The 13,830-nt window shown below is 59.5% G+C and overlaps 2 protein-coding genes across 3 annotated transcripts; both read left to right on the forward strand.

Moving 5' to 3' along the window:
• Positions 1-534: 534 nt before the first annotated feature.
• Tedc2 (tubulin epsilon and delta complex 2) lies at positions 535-4,735 on the forward strand. 2 transcript variants are annotated; one of them, XM_020173164.2, is made up of 10 exons: positions 535-604; positions 692-790; positions 979-1,049; positions 1,162-1,570; positions 2,033-2,086; positions 2,667-2,760; positions 2,939-3,050; positions 3,151-3,252; positions 3,870-4,060; positions 4,242-4,735. In XM_020173164.2, exons 1-10 carry the CDS (start codon positions 579-581, stop codon positions 4,386-4,388), a joined length of 1,305 nt encoding a protein of 434 aa, XP_020028753.2. In that variant the 5' UTR covers positions 535-578; the 3' UTR covers positions 4,389-4,735. The 2 variants fall into 2 exon arrangements, with proteins under 2 accessions (XP_020028753.2, XP_073916345.1); XM_074060244.1 differs by lacking the exon at positions 535-604 and having other exon boundaries at positions 729-790; positions 1,338-1,570.
• A 5,604-nt stretch (positions 4,736-10,339) lies between these two features.
• On the forward strand, positions 10,340-13,128 carry Ntn3 (netrin 3). The gene is made up of 6 exons (XM_020173160.2): positions 10,340-11,633; positions 11,705-11,893; positions 11,988-12,137; positions 12,266-12,316; positions 12,440-12,514; positions 12,779-13,128. Exons 1-6 carry the CDS (start codon positions 10,706-10,708, stop codon positions 13,126-13,128), a joined length of 1,743 nt encoding a protein of 580 aa, XP_020028749.1. The 5' UTR covers positions 10,340-10,705.
• The last annotated feature ends 702 nt before the right edge of the window (positions 13,129-13,830 follow it).

Raw genomic sequence — 13,830 nt, forward strand, 5'->3', positions numbered from 1 at the left:
CACCTTTCAAACTGCCTCAAGTACAGCCATATTGCCAGGCCCATAGTTTTATATGCCATATGTTTGCAATCTCTTGGGCTTCATCCCCCTCTATCCAGGTACCTACCTGACACCTCCCTGGATATCATCCCCTCGCCCCGCCATGTGCAGAAGTGCTTCCTGTCTCTTGTCCCCGATCCTAACACGAGTCATTCTTACCCCGTCCATGTTCTTGACCATCCTGCGCCATGTGACCCTGGTATCGGCAAGACAGCTTGTCCCTGGCTTTAGAGCTCCTTCAATAAGGTCAGATTACGATAAGGTCAAACGCTCGCAGATGCCCTACAAACGGAGCACGGGAATGGCGTCATCACCTACCCAAGCCAGAATCTTGCGAGTCACCGGTGTTCTAGCCCACAAACCCAGCGCGGAGTCCCAGCCATACCGCCGGGGGGCGGAGCTGGGGCGGGTTCAAGGTCGGGGGCGGGTCCTGGCTACTGGGATCAGGATTGGGTAGCTCGACCGGAAGAGGCGGTCTTCTACCCGGAAGGGGCAGGCTATCCGGCGGCGGCAAAACTCTGGGAAGCCGCACCGCAGTAATGCTGCCGGCAGAAAGCGCGCGGCGGTGAGCCTCGCGCGGCGGGAGGGAAAGGCGGGGCGGGCGCGGGGCCCGAGGCTAGAGGGGTCCTGAGCTGTCCATGCGCCTACCCAGGCTGGTGACCGAGCTGCAGGACGCCCTAGACGCTTGCTCAGAGCGACAACGGCAGTTGGAGGAGAGCCTGCGCGTCTCCCGGCGGCTGCTGCAGGCCTGGTATGCCGACCCCAGGCACCCTGACCGGGCGACCCTCGGAATCATGCAAAGCCCCAGGGGCTGGGAGGTCGGGCCCAGCCACACACTTCTGAGATACCAGTTGTCAGCGCCCCATCCCCTTAGCCTTTCAGGCTCTTAGGCCAGGTCGCTGCTGTGGGGTGGAGTCTATGGTTGCCCTGTCTTTGCAGGGAACCTGCCCACACCCCGGCTCCGGAGCCACTTCCAGGGCCAGAAAGTAAGGAAAAGGACCCATCTCCAGGTAAACCTCGGTCACCCACCTTCTCCAGGTGCTGGCTCTGGCATGCAGTGATGAGGGACCCATCCTGGGACAGTGGGGAAGGAGTCCCCTGCATGATTCTGGGCTTCCATAGCGTGCACACCAAGCCCCCAAGACCTGAAGGAGCTGGAGTTTCTGACCCGGGCCCTGGAGAAGGCTGTTCGCGTGCGCAAAGGCATCTCTAAGGCTGGAGAAAGAAACAGAGCAACCAACCTGAAATCTGGATCCATTGCCACTGCTCCTAGCACCACTGCCTCTGCCCCACCTCAGGCCTCAAGCCGAACTGGCAGCCGTGTATCAGTGACAAGACCCACCAAAGCCATCCACCAGACCAAAGTGCCTGTCAAGGAGCACCCTGAATGCAGATTTCTATCAGTGGGAGATAGTACCCATGTGGGAATAGGAACCCAAGCCACCAGGCCTGGATCAGGCCTCAGGGACCAACAAATGTCCCTACTGGCTGCTCCTCAGGCCACAGAAGCCTTCACGCTCAAGGAGAAAGGGTAAAGTTCCAACACTCTCACTGGAGAAATTGCCATCTATCCGCTCAGATCCAGCAGCTGGATTTTGGGTACAGGGAAGGCAGGGCATTGAGCTGGATGTGGGAGCCCTGGGGTGCCCACCGCATGAGGCCATGCTCTGTAGCAGGCAGAGCAGAGCAGCTGACTGAGATGGTGCCCAGTGACGTGCTGGAACCTGACCTGCCCTTTCCTCTCTGTCTGCTCCCTTTCTCCCCCAGCCCAGTTGTTCTCGACTGGTTTCTGGAGGGCGGGGGATCTGCTTATGGTGCCCTCACTTCTCTCAGTACTGGGCTGGTCAACTCCCATGCCATTCCCAAGTCCCTTGGAAAGGGCTTGTCTAACAATGGGGCTGGCAAGAGAGGGGCCTCGCTCCTGCTGGGGGCTATCCTACCGATAACCCCCAGCATGAGACAAGGCTACTCTGAACACTGGCTTCTCTGACAGGACCCTCTTGCAGCTCCCCATGGCCTTCAGGAAGGCGGCTGCCAAGAACTCCCGGTAAGGCTGGGTGGGGACAGGGAGAGACTGGAAGAACGTCACAAGTTTGGGGATATGCAGGCAAGACCTTCCAACGGGTCCCTCTGTTTCTCTGCTGGGTGGAGTCACTGTCCACATTCAGGGTCTACCCAGCTAGGACTGCTCTAGTCACTCAGGCTCCACAGACTTGAGACCTGAACATGATGCCTGGTACCTCCAAATACCGGTCTGTGTTCCCTCTGGAGGTGACAATACTAGAACTGGTAGTTGAACAAGGTGGTGCCTTTCAGGTGTTTGCACTGTTCCTGGTACAGAGTAACCGCCTAGGTCTCTTACCCGTCACGTTACCAGTCACTGTCAGCTCCTCTGTCCTTCTTTTTTGAATCCTCTAGCACTTTTTACAGCAGGTCAGCTCTCTCTTTGCCCTGGTCAGTGTTGTCTAGGTTCTTCGAGGCCTCTAGAGGCCTCTGCTGGCATTCAGCAGAGACATACACCCAACTTGGGTTTCCTACCTGATCCTCACCTACCTCCCAAGACCCATCTCAGCTGGCTAGGATAACCATGTCCCTCTGGTTCCTGGGTGTCCTTGTACGCATCCCAGCCTGTGGGCCCAGCTCAACTTTACACAGACCAGTGATTCCAGAGATGCCACCAGCAGTGCCAAAACCCAGTTCATCCAGAATATGCAGATGGCTGTATCCTTGCTGAGCATGTGGGAACTGGGTGGATGGGTGGGGGAAACGGGAATTTCTGGTCTAAACCTGGCAGGATTGAGCAGGGGCCAGCATGGGATGGCCATGACCTCTCCCCAGCCCCATCTTTGGTGGGAAGGTGGGGTCTGGCCTCAGGTGAGTTTCCCTGACTTGTGTGCAGTCAGGCTGGTCTGGCCCCAGGCCCAGTGCCATGGAAGTGAAGGTGGAGACCCAGCGCCTGCGGAAGGTTTGCATGCTACTGAGGCTGCACATGCAAGAAGAGCTCTCAGCAGGTGAGTGGACTCTATCTGGGGCTTGGGAGGAAGTGTGGAGAATGGGGTAGCGGGGTTCAAGATGGCCATGGAACCAGTCTGCCCTCCCTAACTTGTGTAGCCCCTGCTGACTGGATGCAGGAATACCGCTCCCTGCTCACTCTGGAGGGGCTACAGGCCATCGTTGAGCAGTATCTCCACAGGCTGCAGGACCTACGTGCAGGTAAGGCCCCATCACTACCACCACTGAGGTCTGAACCAGGGTCAGGGTACTGTGGCCCACCTTGGCCATGCCTTAAGAAGGGTGACCAGCCCAGAGACCAAAGGCAGGCAAGCCCTTCCTACTCTACCCACAATGTGTTGGGTTCTCACCAGTTGTCCTGTAGGACCAGCCAGGTATCCTCACCTGCTGAACATAGCCCCTAACCCACTCACTGCCCATCAAGCCTCCTCATCACACTGAACAATTTGCTTGTTACTGGACAAGCAGTGCATGGGAATGAAGAGATAACAGGGGGTGTATCATGGACAACAGAGCTTCTTTTTCCTTTATATTTTTTAGTTGTTTGAAATCTTATCAATAACAAAGTCAGTCCCAAGAAAGTCACACGTAAGCACAGTAAAGAAATCCAGTAGGTGAAAGAACACCCCACCAAAGACTTTCCTTGCCAAACCAAGCCCAGGGCCATTGCACTGTATCACACACTGGGCTGTTCTGAAAGCCCAGCGTGAATTGGGAACAGGGAGGGGTGTCTAAAGAGCCAAGCACTGGCCCAGGAAAGAAGTTGGGTCTTGGTCATGGCTGCCACCCCATGAGACTATATCTGCCTGTCTTCACAGCTGTGACAGAACCACCACCAGAACCATATCTTGTTGGGAATCCCCCCCAGGCCTTGTCCAGCTGTAGAGGTGAAGAGGACTCATCCTGGAGTCCCCAGATCCTTCTCTACTCCAGCACCCAGGAGCTGCAGACCCTGGCAGCCCTGAAGCTTCGGGTGGCCATGCTGGACCAGCAGATCCACCTAGAAAAGGTACTGCCAAAGCAGGAAGTGGGGCAGTGTATCCAGACACCTGGCACTGGTGCCTCCTGAGGGCTCAGCTTTAAGAGAAGGCAAGCCCAGGTTGTGATGTAACTGTGCCCCTCCCCATGATCCACCAGGAGGATGCCCACCTGTGGCCCCCCTGAGACCTTTGCCCTGCACTGCCCCCCAGGTCCTGATGGCTGAACTCCTCCCTCTGATAAGCACCCAGGAGCCACAAGGACCAACTTGGCTGACACTGTGCCGGGCTGCTCACAGCCTGCTCTGCGAGGGAAGTGAGCGCTTCCTCACTGTCCTCCGAGATGACCCTGCTGACTGAGCCTTCCCCCTCAGGCCTCCAGACCCTGGGCAGCAAGCCTCTCAGGGAGATCCTCCTCCCCACAGATGGAGTTAAATGGATTGAGATTTCCCTGGATGGTGGGTCTGGAGTCCCAGACATGCCTGTACCTTGCTGGGAAATGTGGGTGCTGAAGGCGTGATAGAAGGGCCACCCCAGCTCTTCTCACAACCAAGCCTGCTGATTAGGGCTTGGCTTTCTACATTCCTGGGGCCCTGGTTACAGCCCAGAGGCCCAGAGAAGCCTTTCCAGGTATCTGTTTTCTCTTACTATAGACCTTAGAGCCACTTGTATCATATTAAAACTACTTTAGGAAATATTTATGTAAATCATGCCTAGGTGGGACTTGATACGGGGTCTTTTTGTTTCCTTATTTATGGTTTTATTAGTCACGATTGTGTCACCGGAGGCCTGGTTCAAGTGGTAGAGTGCCTGCCTAGCAAGTAGGAGGCCCTGAGTTCAACCTCCCAGTACCACTAAAATAAAAATAGAAAAGAGTGGATCGGGTAAGGGGCAAGGTGGTGTTTGGAAGCACCCAAGCACTCTGGAAGCTGAGGCAGGAGTATCTCAAGTTGAAGGCCAGCCTAGGCTACATACCTGGACCCTATCCTGAAAAAAAGTGTGAGGGGAGACTGGACACAGTGGCTCGCACCTGTAATCACAGCTACTTGAGAGGAAAAGATGCATAGGATTTCAACTTGAGTCCAGCCCAGGCAAAAAGTTAGTGAGAGACCCCCCATCTCAGTCAAGAAGCTGCGTATGATGGTGCATGCCTGTGATCCCAGCTGCTCAGGTAGAGGTAGGAAGATGTTGAGTTCTAGGCCAGCTCCAGTGAGACCCTATGTCAAAAACACAAGCAAACAACAAATGTCTGAGGCACAGGGGCATAGCTCATAGCTCAAGTGGTAGAGTGCTTGTTTAGCATACACAAGGCCCTGAGGTCAGTCCTTAGCACCTCAAAAAAAAATCTGCAAAGAGGAAAGGATAAAGCCACTCAGTGGATGTTTGCCACAGGATAACTGAATCCCCAAGTTCCTAGAGCTACACTGGGCTTGTTGGAAGACAAACCGCGTTTCCACACTGGAGAATAGGGCAGTCAGTGTCTGCAGCTCCAACACCATGTCTCCTGGTGCCGATTCTGTGTCAGATTTGGGGCCTCCCCTCTCCTGGTGAGCCTCCAACAGGGGGTCCTTTACTCCCTCCCCTACTCCACTGTCACCTCCTGGGAGGATTGTCCAGCTCCTGTAGAAATGTAGGGATCAGGGAGTGACCTCTGCAACTCCAGACTTGAGTTTACATCATGACTTATTTCCTCTGGGGGACGTTCAGCGATGTTTTTTTTCCTGTGGTACTGGGGTTTGAACTCAGGGCCTATACCTTGAACCACTCCATCAGCCCTTTATTATGATAATATTTGCAAGATAAGGGCTCTTGAACTATTTGCCTGGGGCTGGCTTCCAACCGTGATCTTCCTGATCGCTGCCTCCTGAGTAGCCAGTATTACAGGTGTGAGCCACCATGCCCAGCTTTTCACCAAGATTCTTATACTCTGAGCCTCATTTCCCAGGGTTTGTTCCCACTGTCACATGGGGTAATGGTTATTACCTTTATGGGGTTGGTGTGAAGATGAATGAGGTGATACATCTATTGCACTGGACTGAAGTGTGTTGTTAGCCCAAGGCCAGGAAACATGTCTTTTTTTTTTTTTTTTTTTTTTCCCTTTCAGCTTTTTGAGGCAAGGTCTCTGCTATGTAGCTCAGGCCAGCTTAGAACTTGAAATCTTCCTGCCTCTGCCTCCTCTAAGTGCTGGGATTACAGACGTGCACCTCCATGCTCATCATATGTTGGTTTTTTTTTTTTAAAGTGAAACTTTATTAAGCACCTACTGCATCCCAAGCATTCCTTAGAGCTTGGAGGAACACCAGCCTCGTCCCAAGTGGCCTGGGCCCCTGTAGGCAGCAGGGCAGGAAGTGTGCAGCACTTGAAGGGAGCTGGGTCTGTGGAGAGCTAAGGGAAATGTGCAGATGAGGAGCTGAACTAGGTGACAGTGAAGTCGCTTTGCGTGGCTCTTTGCTATCTGCAGGAGACCCTACTTTTAAAAGACCCAGCAGTCAAGAAATACTGTCAGACACTGGGCTTGGGGTTGAGAGCTACTGGGGAATGACAGAGCTGGAAGTACAAAATGAAAAGCCTCATCTGCTTTGCTAGCACTAAACCCTGAGTTCAAAGCCCAGTCCCACCAAAAAAAAAAAAAGCGCTGTTGCGTTGAGGGGGGTCCCTCCAAAGACAGAACCTAGGGAACCCTCAGCCAAGATACAAGAGCCTGTGGAGCTCACCCTGCTAAGCTGACACCCAGCACCCCTGCCTTGCCACCACCCCAGTTAGTCAAGTCCCTCCTGGCCACTCCATGGCTGCCTGCAGAACTTATGCCCAAGTGCTTTGACCTGGAGGATCCTTTAGTCCCCAGGATGAAACCCATTGCAATACTGTCCACTCCAGTGTCAGTTTCCATAGTCTGCGGTCTACTCTGCATTATTTCAACTGGTTCCTTTGGCTTATTGTTCCTCCTGGGTCAACGCTCTGCCTTCCTTATCTCAAGTCCTAGGAGGGTGGAACACTGTCCACCCCTGCTTCTGGCCGTGCTCAAGAGCCCAATGGATCTTCACTCCATGACCTGCCTATCCCAGGGCCAATCCAGGATAGGTTGACCCAGGGTAGAATTGGCAGGGGGTGTTTGTGAGTTGCCTCAACACAAGAAGTCCAGTGCAAGTAAGAAAGACCCTGCCCACCCCCCTAGTTCCCGGCTGAAGCCAGGAGGAGGCAGCGAAACATCCCTGGCGTCCCCGGTGGCGTCACTGCGTCCCAGGCCAATCGGCTCTGACGTGGCGGGTCCGGACGCAGGCTGGGGCTAGTGGGCGCCCACGCCACCCCGAGTGCGGCCACCGCGTCGGCGTCATGAGAGCGCTAGAGCCCCCGGAGCTGGCCGCACCCGGCCCAGAGCCCCCTGGGGCCCTGCGCGCGCTGCTCTTGGCCACCGGCGGTGCGGGAGTCTCGTGGCCGCGCTGCGTCCTGCCCTTCGGCGCCCTGGCCGTGCTGGCCGGTGCAGCCGCCATGGCCATCACCTTCTCGCTGCGCGGACCCCGCCTGGACCTGGCCCAGGGCGTGTCACTGGCCACGCTCGGCACGGGCCTCGGGCTCCTGGCCGCCGCCTTCCTGTGCTGGCGCGCTCAGCGGCGGAGGGCTGGACGCAGGGGGGCGGCGGGAGCCGAGGACACCCTGGGCCCGTGCGCAGGGCCCCCTCCCTCCGAGACCAAAGCGGGCGGTGCGCCCCCTCCCTCCAGCGCCGCGCGGGTCGGAGAAGCCCCCTTCCTAAGCCGTTTCTTTCCGAACCCTTAGGAGGCCCGGGCGGAGGGGACTATGGACCGTTTCCCTTCCCTCCTCCCTCTCCACTTTCCCCCCACGTCCGCCCTCCGCCCGATGTTGCTTTTCAGCGTTTCGCTTGGCGCGCAGAGCCGATTGCGACCGCAGAGCAGGCCTGACAGCGCTGGGCGGGTGGGAGCCTGGCATGCAGGGTGCAGGGCGGCGGGATGAGGACTCGCGTGACCAGTCTCTACGCAGGCGAGGCAGCAGTGAGCTGTGCCCTCGCTCCCGAGCTGTCTGCCTTCCGCGCTGAGCTCGAGCCCCCTGAGACATAATAGGCGCTCAATAAATGTTCGTGCAAGACGTGCACAAGTGGTGGCTTGCAAGCGTCTGGAGGGGACAATAGGACCTGGGCCGGGCCGAGAGTTAGTTGATCATGAATGTCTGTCTCCCTGTGGCCTGGGACTGTCATGCCCCGCTATGCTTTCTTCCCTACCTGTAACCCAAAGCCAGTGGCTTTCACTCTGAGCAGAGGGAGGAGTGTGCAGCGGCCTGAGGAGTTGCAGGTGGGAGGAATGAAGGCAGGCAAAGCTTTTTTGGTTGCTGAAGGTGCCAGGAGGGGGCAGGGACCAAAGAGGTGGGAGGTAGGAGAGGCCCTGATCAGGGTCTGGGACAGGTGGCTGAGCCCACTGGGGAGTAATGCGCCTAGCCTGGGGGCTGTGGGGAACGCGCTCAACAACTCCCAGCAGACCATCTGCAAAGGCAACCTCTACAAGAGGGGATTGTGTGCGAGGGCAATTCTAGGAAAGAATCTGCAGCCCACAGCCTTCTCCCTGGAGAGGCAGTGATGCAATGCCCCTGTGGGCCCCAGGCTTCCTCACCCTCACCGCTACCCCATGACCCCATCAGTGCTGAGCCCCAGGCACCAACTTCCACACACACCAGATGTTCTGCAGATCCCAGCAGAGAGGCAGGCTGGAGACAAAGCTGGCTTTACCATAATGGTGTCCCTCATGCAGCCTGGGGGCTCTGGCGGCTTGTGTGTTTCCCAGGAGGCTTTTCTTTCCACTGCCTCCCCTTGCTCCCACCAGGGCCCCTCAACATCCCAGTAGGGTTTGGGGCCCAGAGCCAGGACCTTGAGAGGGTGGTTGGGAAGGTGCTACTTTTGAACTTGACCCATCCCAGAATCACTGCTTGTTGTAAATGACACATTTGCATTCACTTTATTGGGAAGCTAAGGCTCAGTATATACACACACCAATCCTTGCATGTGTGGAAGTTGGGCCTGAAAAGCACCTAGGGCAGAGTCAGTTGCTCCTTCCTCTTGCTCCTCCTCTCTCAAGCAATGTTTCTGCTTCTCTCCCTTTCTTGGTCCTCATAGTCCCTCTAGCCTGGCCCAGGGTGGCAGCGCTGCCTACACAGACATGCCCATGTGGTGAGCTGCAGGATGAGGCTAACCCCCAGCTCTTGCTGGGATGCTCGTTGGCCCCTCTGTCAAGGACCTAAAGGTAATGCCCACAGCGATCCCTGTTCCTCCTGGCTGAGTCACTCTTGGCTGCAGCTGGTGTGCCAGCCATTCGTCTGAGCTTCTGCCTGTTTCCCTGCCCAAACTTACTGGGATGCAGGTCAGCAGACTCAGGGATTCTGACCCAAATTCATCTTTGACCACCCCCTCCCCATGAGTCAGAGCCCATCCCCCACCCTTCCGCAGGGGTCCCCACTTCCCCACCTTCACCCCCAGCTTCCATTTCCTCCCCTCCAGCTCCAACTACTGGGCCCCTGGTGATGAGGAAACTAGACCCTCAAGAGATTCAGACGTGCTTTAGGATAAGCCTCACCCCGCTGGGGAACAGTGGCCTCATCCATTAGCTGAGTTCAGGTCCGCCCTGACTGAGCCCAGGCTGAGGCCTGGTATCTGTGTTGGGCTCATCCAATCCTCCCAGCATTTCCACAATAATAACAGGCATTTGGATGACCAGGAAACAGGAACCCAAGCCACACAGCCAGAAATCAGAGCAGCTCTGACTCAAAATCATATTTGACCCCAATCCTGGATTCTTTCGACTTGAACGCACTGCTGCTTTGGGGACACCCCAGAATCCACCAGCTCCACTTGCATCCAGGACCTCAGCTGTTAAACCCATGATGGGCCTCAGAGAAGAGGTGGCCCAGACCCCAGCCCAGCACGTGGCACAATCCCAGGAGCAGCCAAGGCCTGGCTCCAGGCCGAGGACCCTGCTGGGTGGTCCCCCACGGGCCGCGAGGCTGCGTCGCCCCCTCTAGACCCCTCCCGCCAGCGCATTCCTGGCTCTCCGGCCCCTCCCCCGGCTCCTGGGCCTCCCAGCCCCCTCCCCCGCTGGCCCAGCCAGTGTCTGAATCTGCTTCTGATTCCGGCTGTGCAGACGAGGCCCCCTCCCCTCCCCTCCCCTCCCCTCCCCTCCCTCCCTCCTCCCCGGCCCGAGCAGCCCCGCCCCTGGCTGGGCCCAGGCCCGCGCCTGCTGCGCCCCCCACCCCCTCCTGGCACAGCTCGCCCGCCCTCGCTGCAGCCGGGAGGAGGCAGCGGTCCGGGCGCCCCAGGCCCCGCCCGCCCACAGCCCTTCCCGGGAGGCCGGGAGACCTGCTCGGCCCGGCCCTCGGTGGGTGAGTGCGAGCAGCGGGCAGCGGGTGGGGCCTCCGCGGGCGGAGGCACCGGCAGCGGGGACGACGCCTGTCATAGCTCCAGGCCCAGCGGGAGGACGCGCCAACATACCCTTTGCTGCGCTCGGTCGCGGGCGTGCCCGCGGCTGCTCCCACTTCTGGGCCCGCGCTGGGGCCACCTGGGGGCTCTGTTTGCTTGGCACTGCGGGCCCGGCGGGCAGCCCCTCGGACGAGGCTACCCCCTGCCCCAGGGCAGAGTCGTGGGGCCCCCGCCGGCTGGCTGCCCCACGGCGACTTTGGCCATGTCCGGCTGGCCCTGGGGGCTACTGCTGACCGCCGGCACGCTCTCCGCTGCACTAAGCCCGGGGCTGCCGGCGCCCGCTGACCCCTGCCATGACGAGGGGGGCGCGCCCCGCGGCTGCGTTCCAGGCCTGGTGAATGCAGCCCTGGGCCGTGAGGTGCTGGCGTCCAGCACGTGCGGGCGGCCGGCCACTAGGTCCTGCGACGCCTCGGACCCTCGGCGGGCACACCCTGCAACCCTCCTGACCTCGGCAGCGGGCACAGCAAACCCTCTGTGCTGGCGCTCTGACTTGCTTCATCGGGCACCCCTCAACGTGACCCTCACAGTGCCCCTGGGCAAGGCTTTTGAGCTGGTCTTCGTCAGCCTACGCTTCTGCTCAGCTCCTCCCGCCTCCGCGGCCCTGCTCAAGTCGCAGGACCATGGCCGCAGCTGGACCCCTCTGGGTTTTTTCTCATCCCACTGTGGCCCGGACTATGGCCGTCTGCCTGTCTCTGATGATGGCCCTGCTGGCCCAGGGCCTGAGGCCCTGTGCTTTCCAGCCCCCCAGGCTCAGCCTGATGGTGGTGGCCTTCTGGCCTTCAGTGTGCAGGACGGCAGCCCACCAGGCCTGGATCTGGACAGTAGCCCTGTGCTCCAAGACTGGGTGACCGCTACAGATATCCGCATATTGCTCACAAGGCCTGCCATTCTGGGGGACACCAGGGATTCAGAGGCCCCAGTCCCTTACTTCTACTCAGCCACTGAGCTCCAGGTGGGCGGTCGCTGCAAGTGCAACGGGCATGCCTCAAGGTGCCTGCTGGACACCCAGGGCCACCTGATCTGCGACTGCCAGCATGGCACCGAGGGCCCTGACTGCGGTCGCTGCAAACCCTTCTACTGCGACAGGCCATGGCAGCGGGCTACAGTCCGGGAAGCCCACGCCTGCCTTGGTGAGGCCTTGGAGGGTGACCTGGGGACCTTGGACCAGGTGGGCCTGCCCCTGACCCATCCCTCCCTGCAGCTTGCTCCTGCAATGGCCATGCTCGCCGCTGCCGTTTCAACATGGAGCTGTACCGACTGTCCGGCCGCCGCAGTGGGGGTGTCTGCCTCAATTGTCGGCACAATACCGCTGGTCGCCACTGTCACTACTGCCGGGAGGGTTTCTATCGTGACCCAGGTCGTGCCCTGAGTGACCGCCGTGCTTGCAGAGGTGAGCCTGCCACCTGCCACTGCATGCCCTCATGCTCTGGGTCCCCAAAACCCCAGATGGGGTTCTGACCAGGCTCTTTCATCTCTGCCCTCAGCTTGTGACTGTCACCCTGTTGGGGCTGCTGGCAAAACCTGCAACCAGACCACAGGCCAGTGTCCATGCAAGGACGGTGTCACTGGCCTCACCTGTAACCGCTGTGCCCCAGGCTTCCAGCAGAGCCGTTCTCCTGTGGCACCCTGTGTTAGTGAGTGACCCTGCCCTGCCTCAGCCACCTCAGCCAAGGCCACATCAGCTTCTGCCCCCTAAGCCCTGTAGCTCCCCCTGCTCCTTTCACCACCACCATCAAAGGCCTTTCTCCTACTCTCTCTGCAGAGACCCCTGTCCCTGGACCCACTGAAGAGAGCAGCCCTGTGGACCCACAGGGTAAGTGGTGACTCAACAGGGTCTCAGGCTGGCATGACCTTGGGGGAGGGAACTGTGGATTCAGACAGGAGCGGGGAGGGACATGGGACTGGGACTCTCCCAGCTTCCTCCCCTTCCCCCTAGACTGCGAGTCGCACTGCAGACCTGCGCGTGGCAACTACCGCATCAGCCTGAAGAAGTTCTGTCGGAAGGACTACGGTAGGCTGCCCGGCCACCCCTTCACGTTCCTGCCCCAGCTTCCCCTTTGAATACTGTGACCCTCGCTGGGCCTCAAGGCTCATCCCTGAGGAACCTCACTACCACCGGCCCCGCCCTTTCAGTCCCCGGTGTCCTCGATGTACCCTTCTCAGCTGGGTGACCTCTTTGTGTCCTCCCCACGTCGGGTGGGAGCAGTGTGCTCCTCCACGCGACCTCCTTCCGGCCCCGCCCGCCTGACCCCGCCCCCTCTCGCTCTCCCTGCAGCTGTGCAGGTGGCGGTGGGCGCAGGCGGAGAGGCGCGCGGAGCGTGGACGCGCTTCCCAGTAGCAGTCCTCGCCGTGTTCCGGAGTGGCGAGGAGCGCGCGCGTCGCGGGAGCAGTGCGCTGTGGGTGCCGGCCCGTGATGCGGCCTGTGGCTGCCCGCGCCTACTACCCGGCCGCCGCTACCTACTGCTGGGGGGCGGGCCCGGGACCGCGGCCGGGAGCGCGGGGGGCCGGGGACCTGGACTCAGCGCCGCCCGCGGAAGTCTCGTACTGCCCTGGAGAGACGCGTGGACGCGGCGCCTGCGGAGGTTGCAGCGGCGTGAGCGGCGGGGGCGCTGCGGGACAGCTTGAGCCCGCGGACCGGGCGGGGGACTGGGCGGGGCGCTGCTTGCACATCACGGCGCACGTTCATCAGTGCATTCGCCTGCCGAGGAGTCTTTGCTCGCGTCGCGCGCGTAGACATCTGGGCACCCACCCTCCCCATCCTCACCGGACGCCTCCCTGGGTGCCTCATGCCTGAGTCGCAGAGGGGTGCGACAATCACAGCGACACTCCGCCCACAACAGAGGTGTGTGATGGCTCCGAAGAACTGCCCGGAGGCTCCTTGGGCAGCTGCCACGCCCAGAGGATCTTTTTCCTCCACCCTGTCCTCTCTAAGGGGCATCACAATATTCGATATCCCGTGAAAGTTACGAACCCCCGTGTGATACCAGGGCCCCTCAGAGGTCTGAGCACATCCCACGGGCCACTGTGACCCAACTCCCTGATGCTGTAATCCTCTCAAAAGCATTCGAATTCCCCAAAGCCACTATGGCCATCTTAGACGCCTGTGGACAGCTGCTGGGTCCGTGACCTAACTCCCCGCCTCTGGCCAGGACCCGCAGAGGGCGCCATGGCTCCCGTGAGAGGATGGCTGCCTCTGTACAACTCCGCGGTTCTGGTCACCCCGCCCCCCCAACGTCCGTCCCGGCCTGCCTCTGCCGGCCGGTGTCAGTGTCCCTGTCTCCAGATGTGTCTCTGCCTGTGTCCCGTCTCTTTCTTGGTCCCTGTGTC

Source organism: Castor canadensis, chromosome 17, assembly GCF_047511655.1.
Source record: "Castor canadensis chromosome 17, mCasCan1.hap1v2, whole genome shotgun sequence".
Lineage (NCBI taxonomy): Eukaryota > Metazoa > Chordata > Mammalia > Rodentia > Castoridae > Castor > Castor canadensis.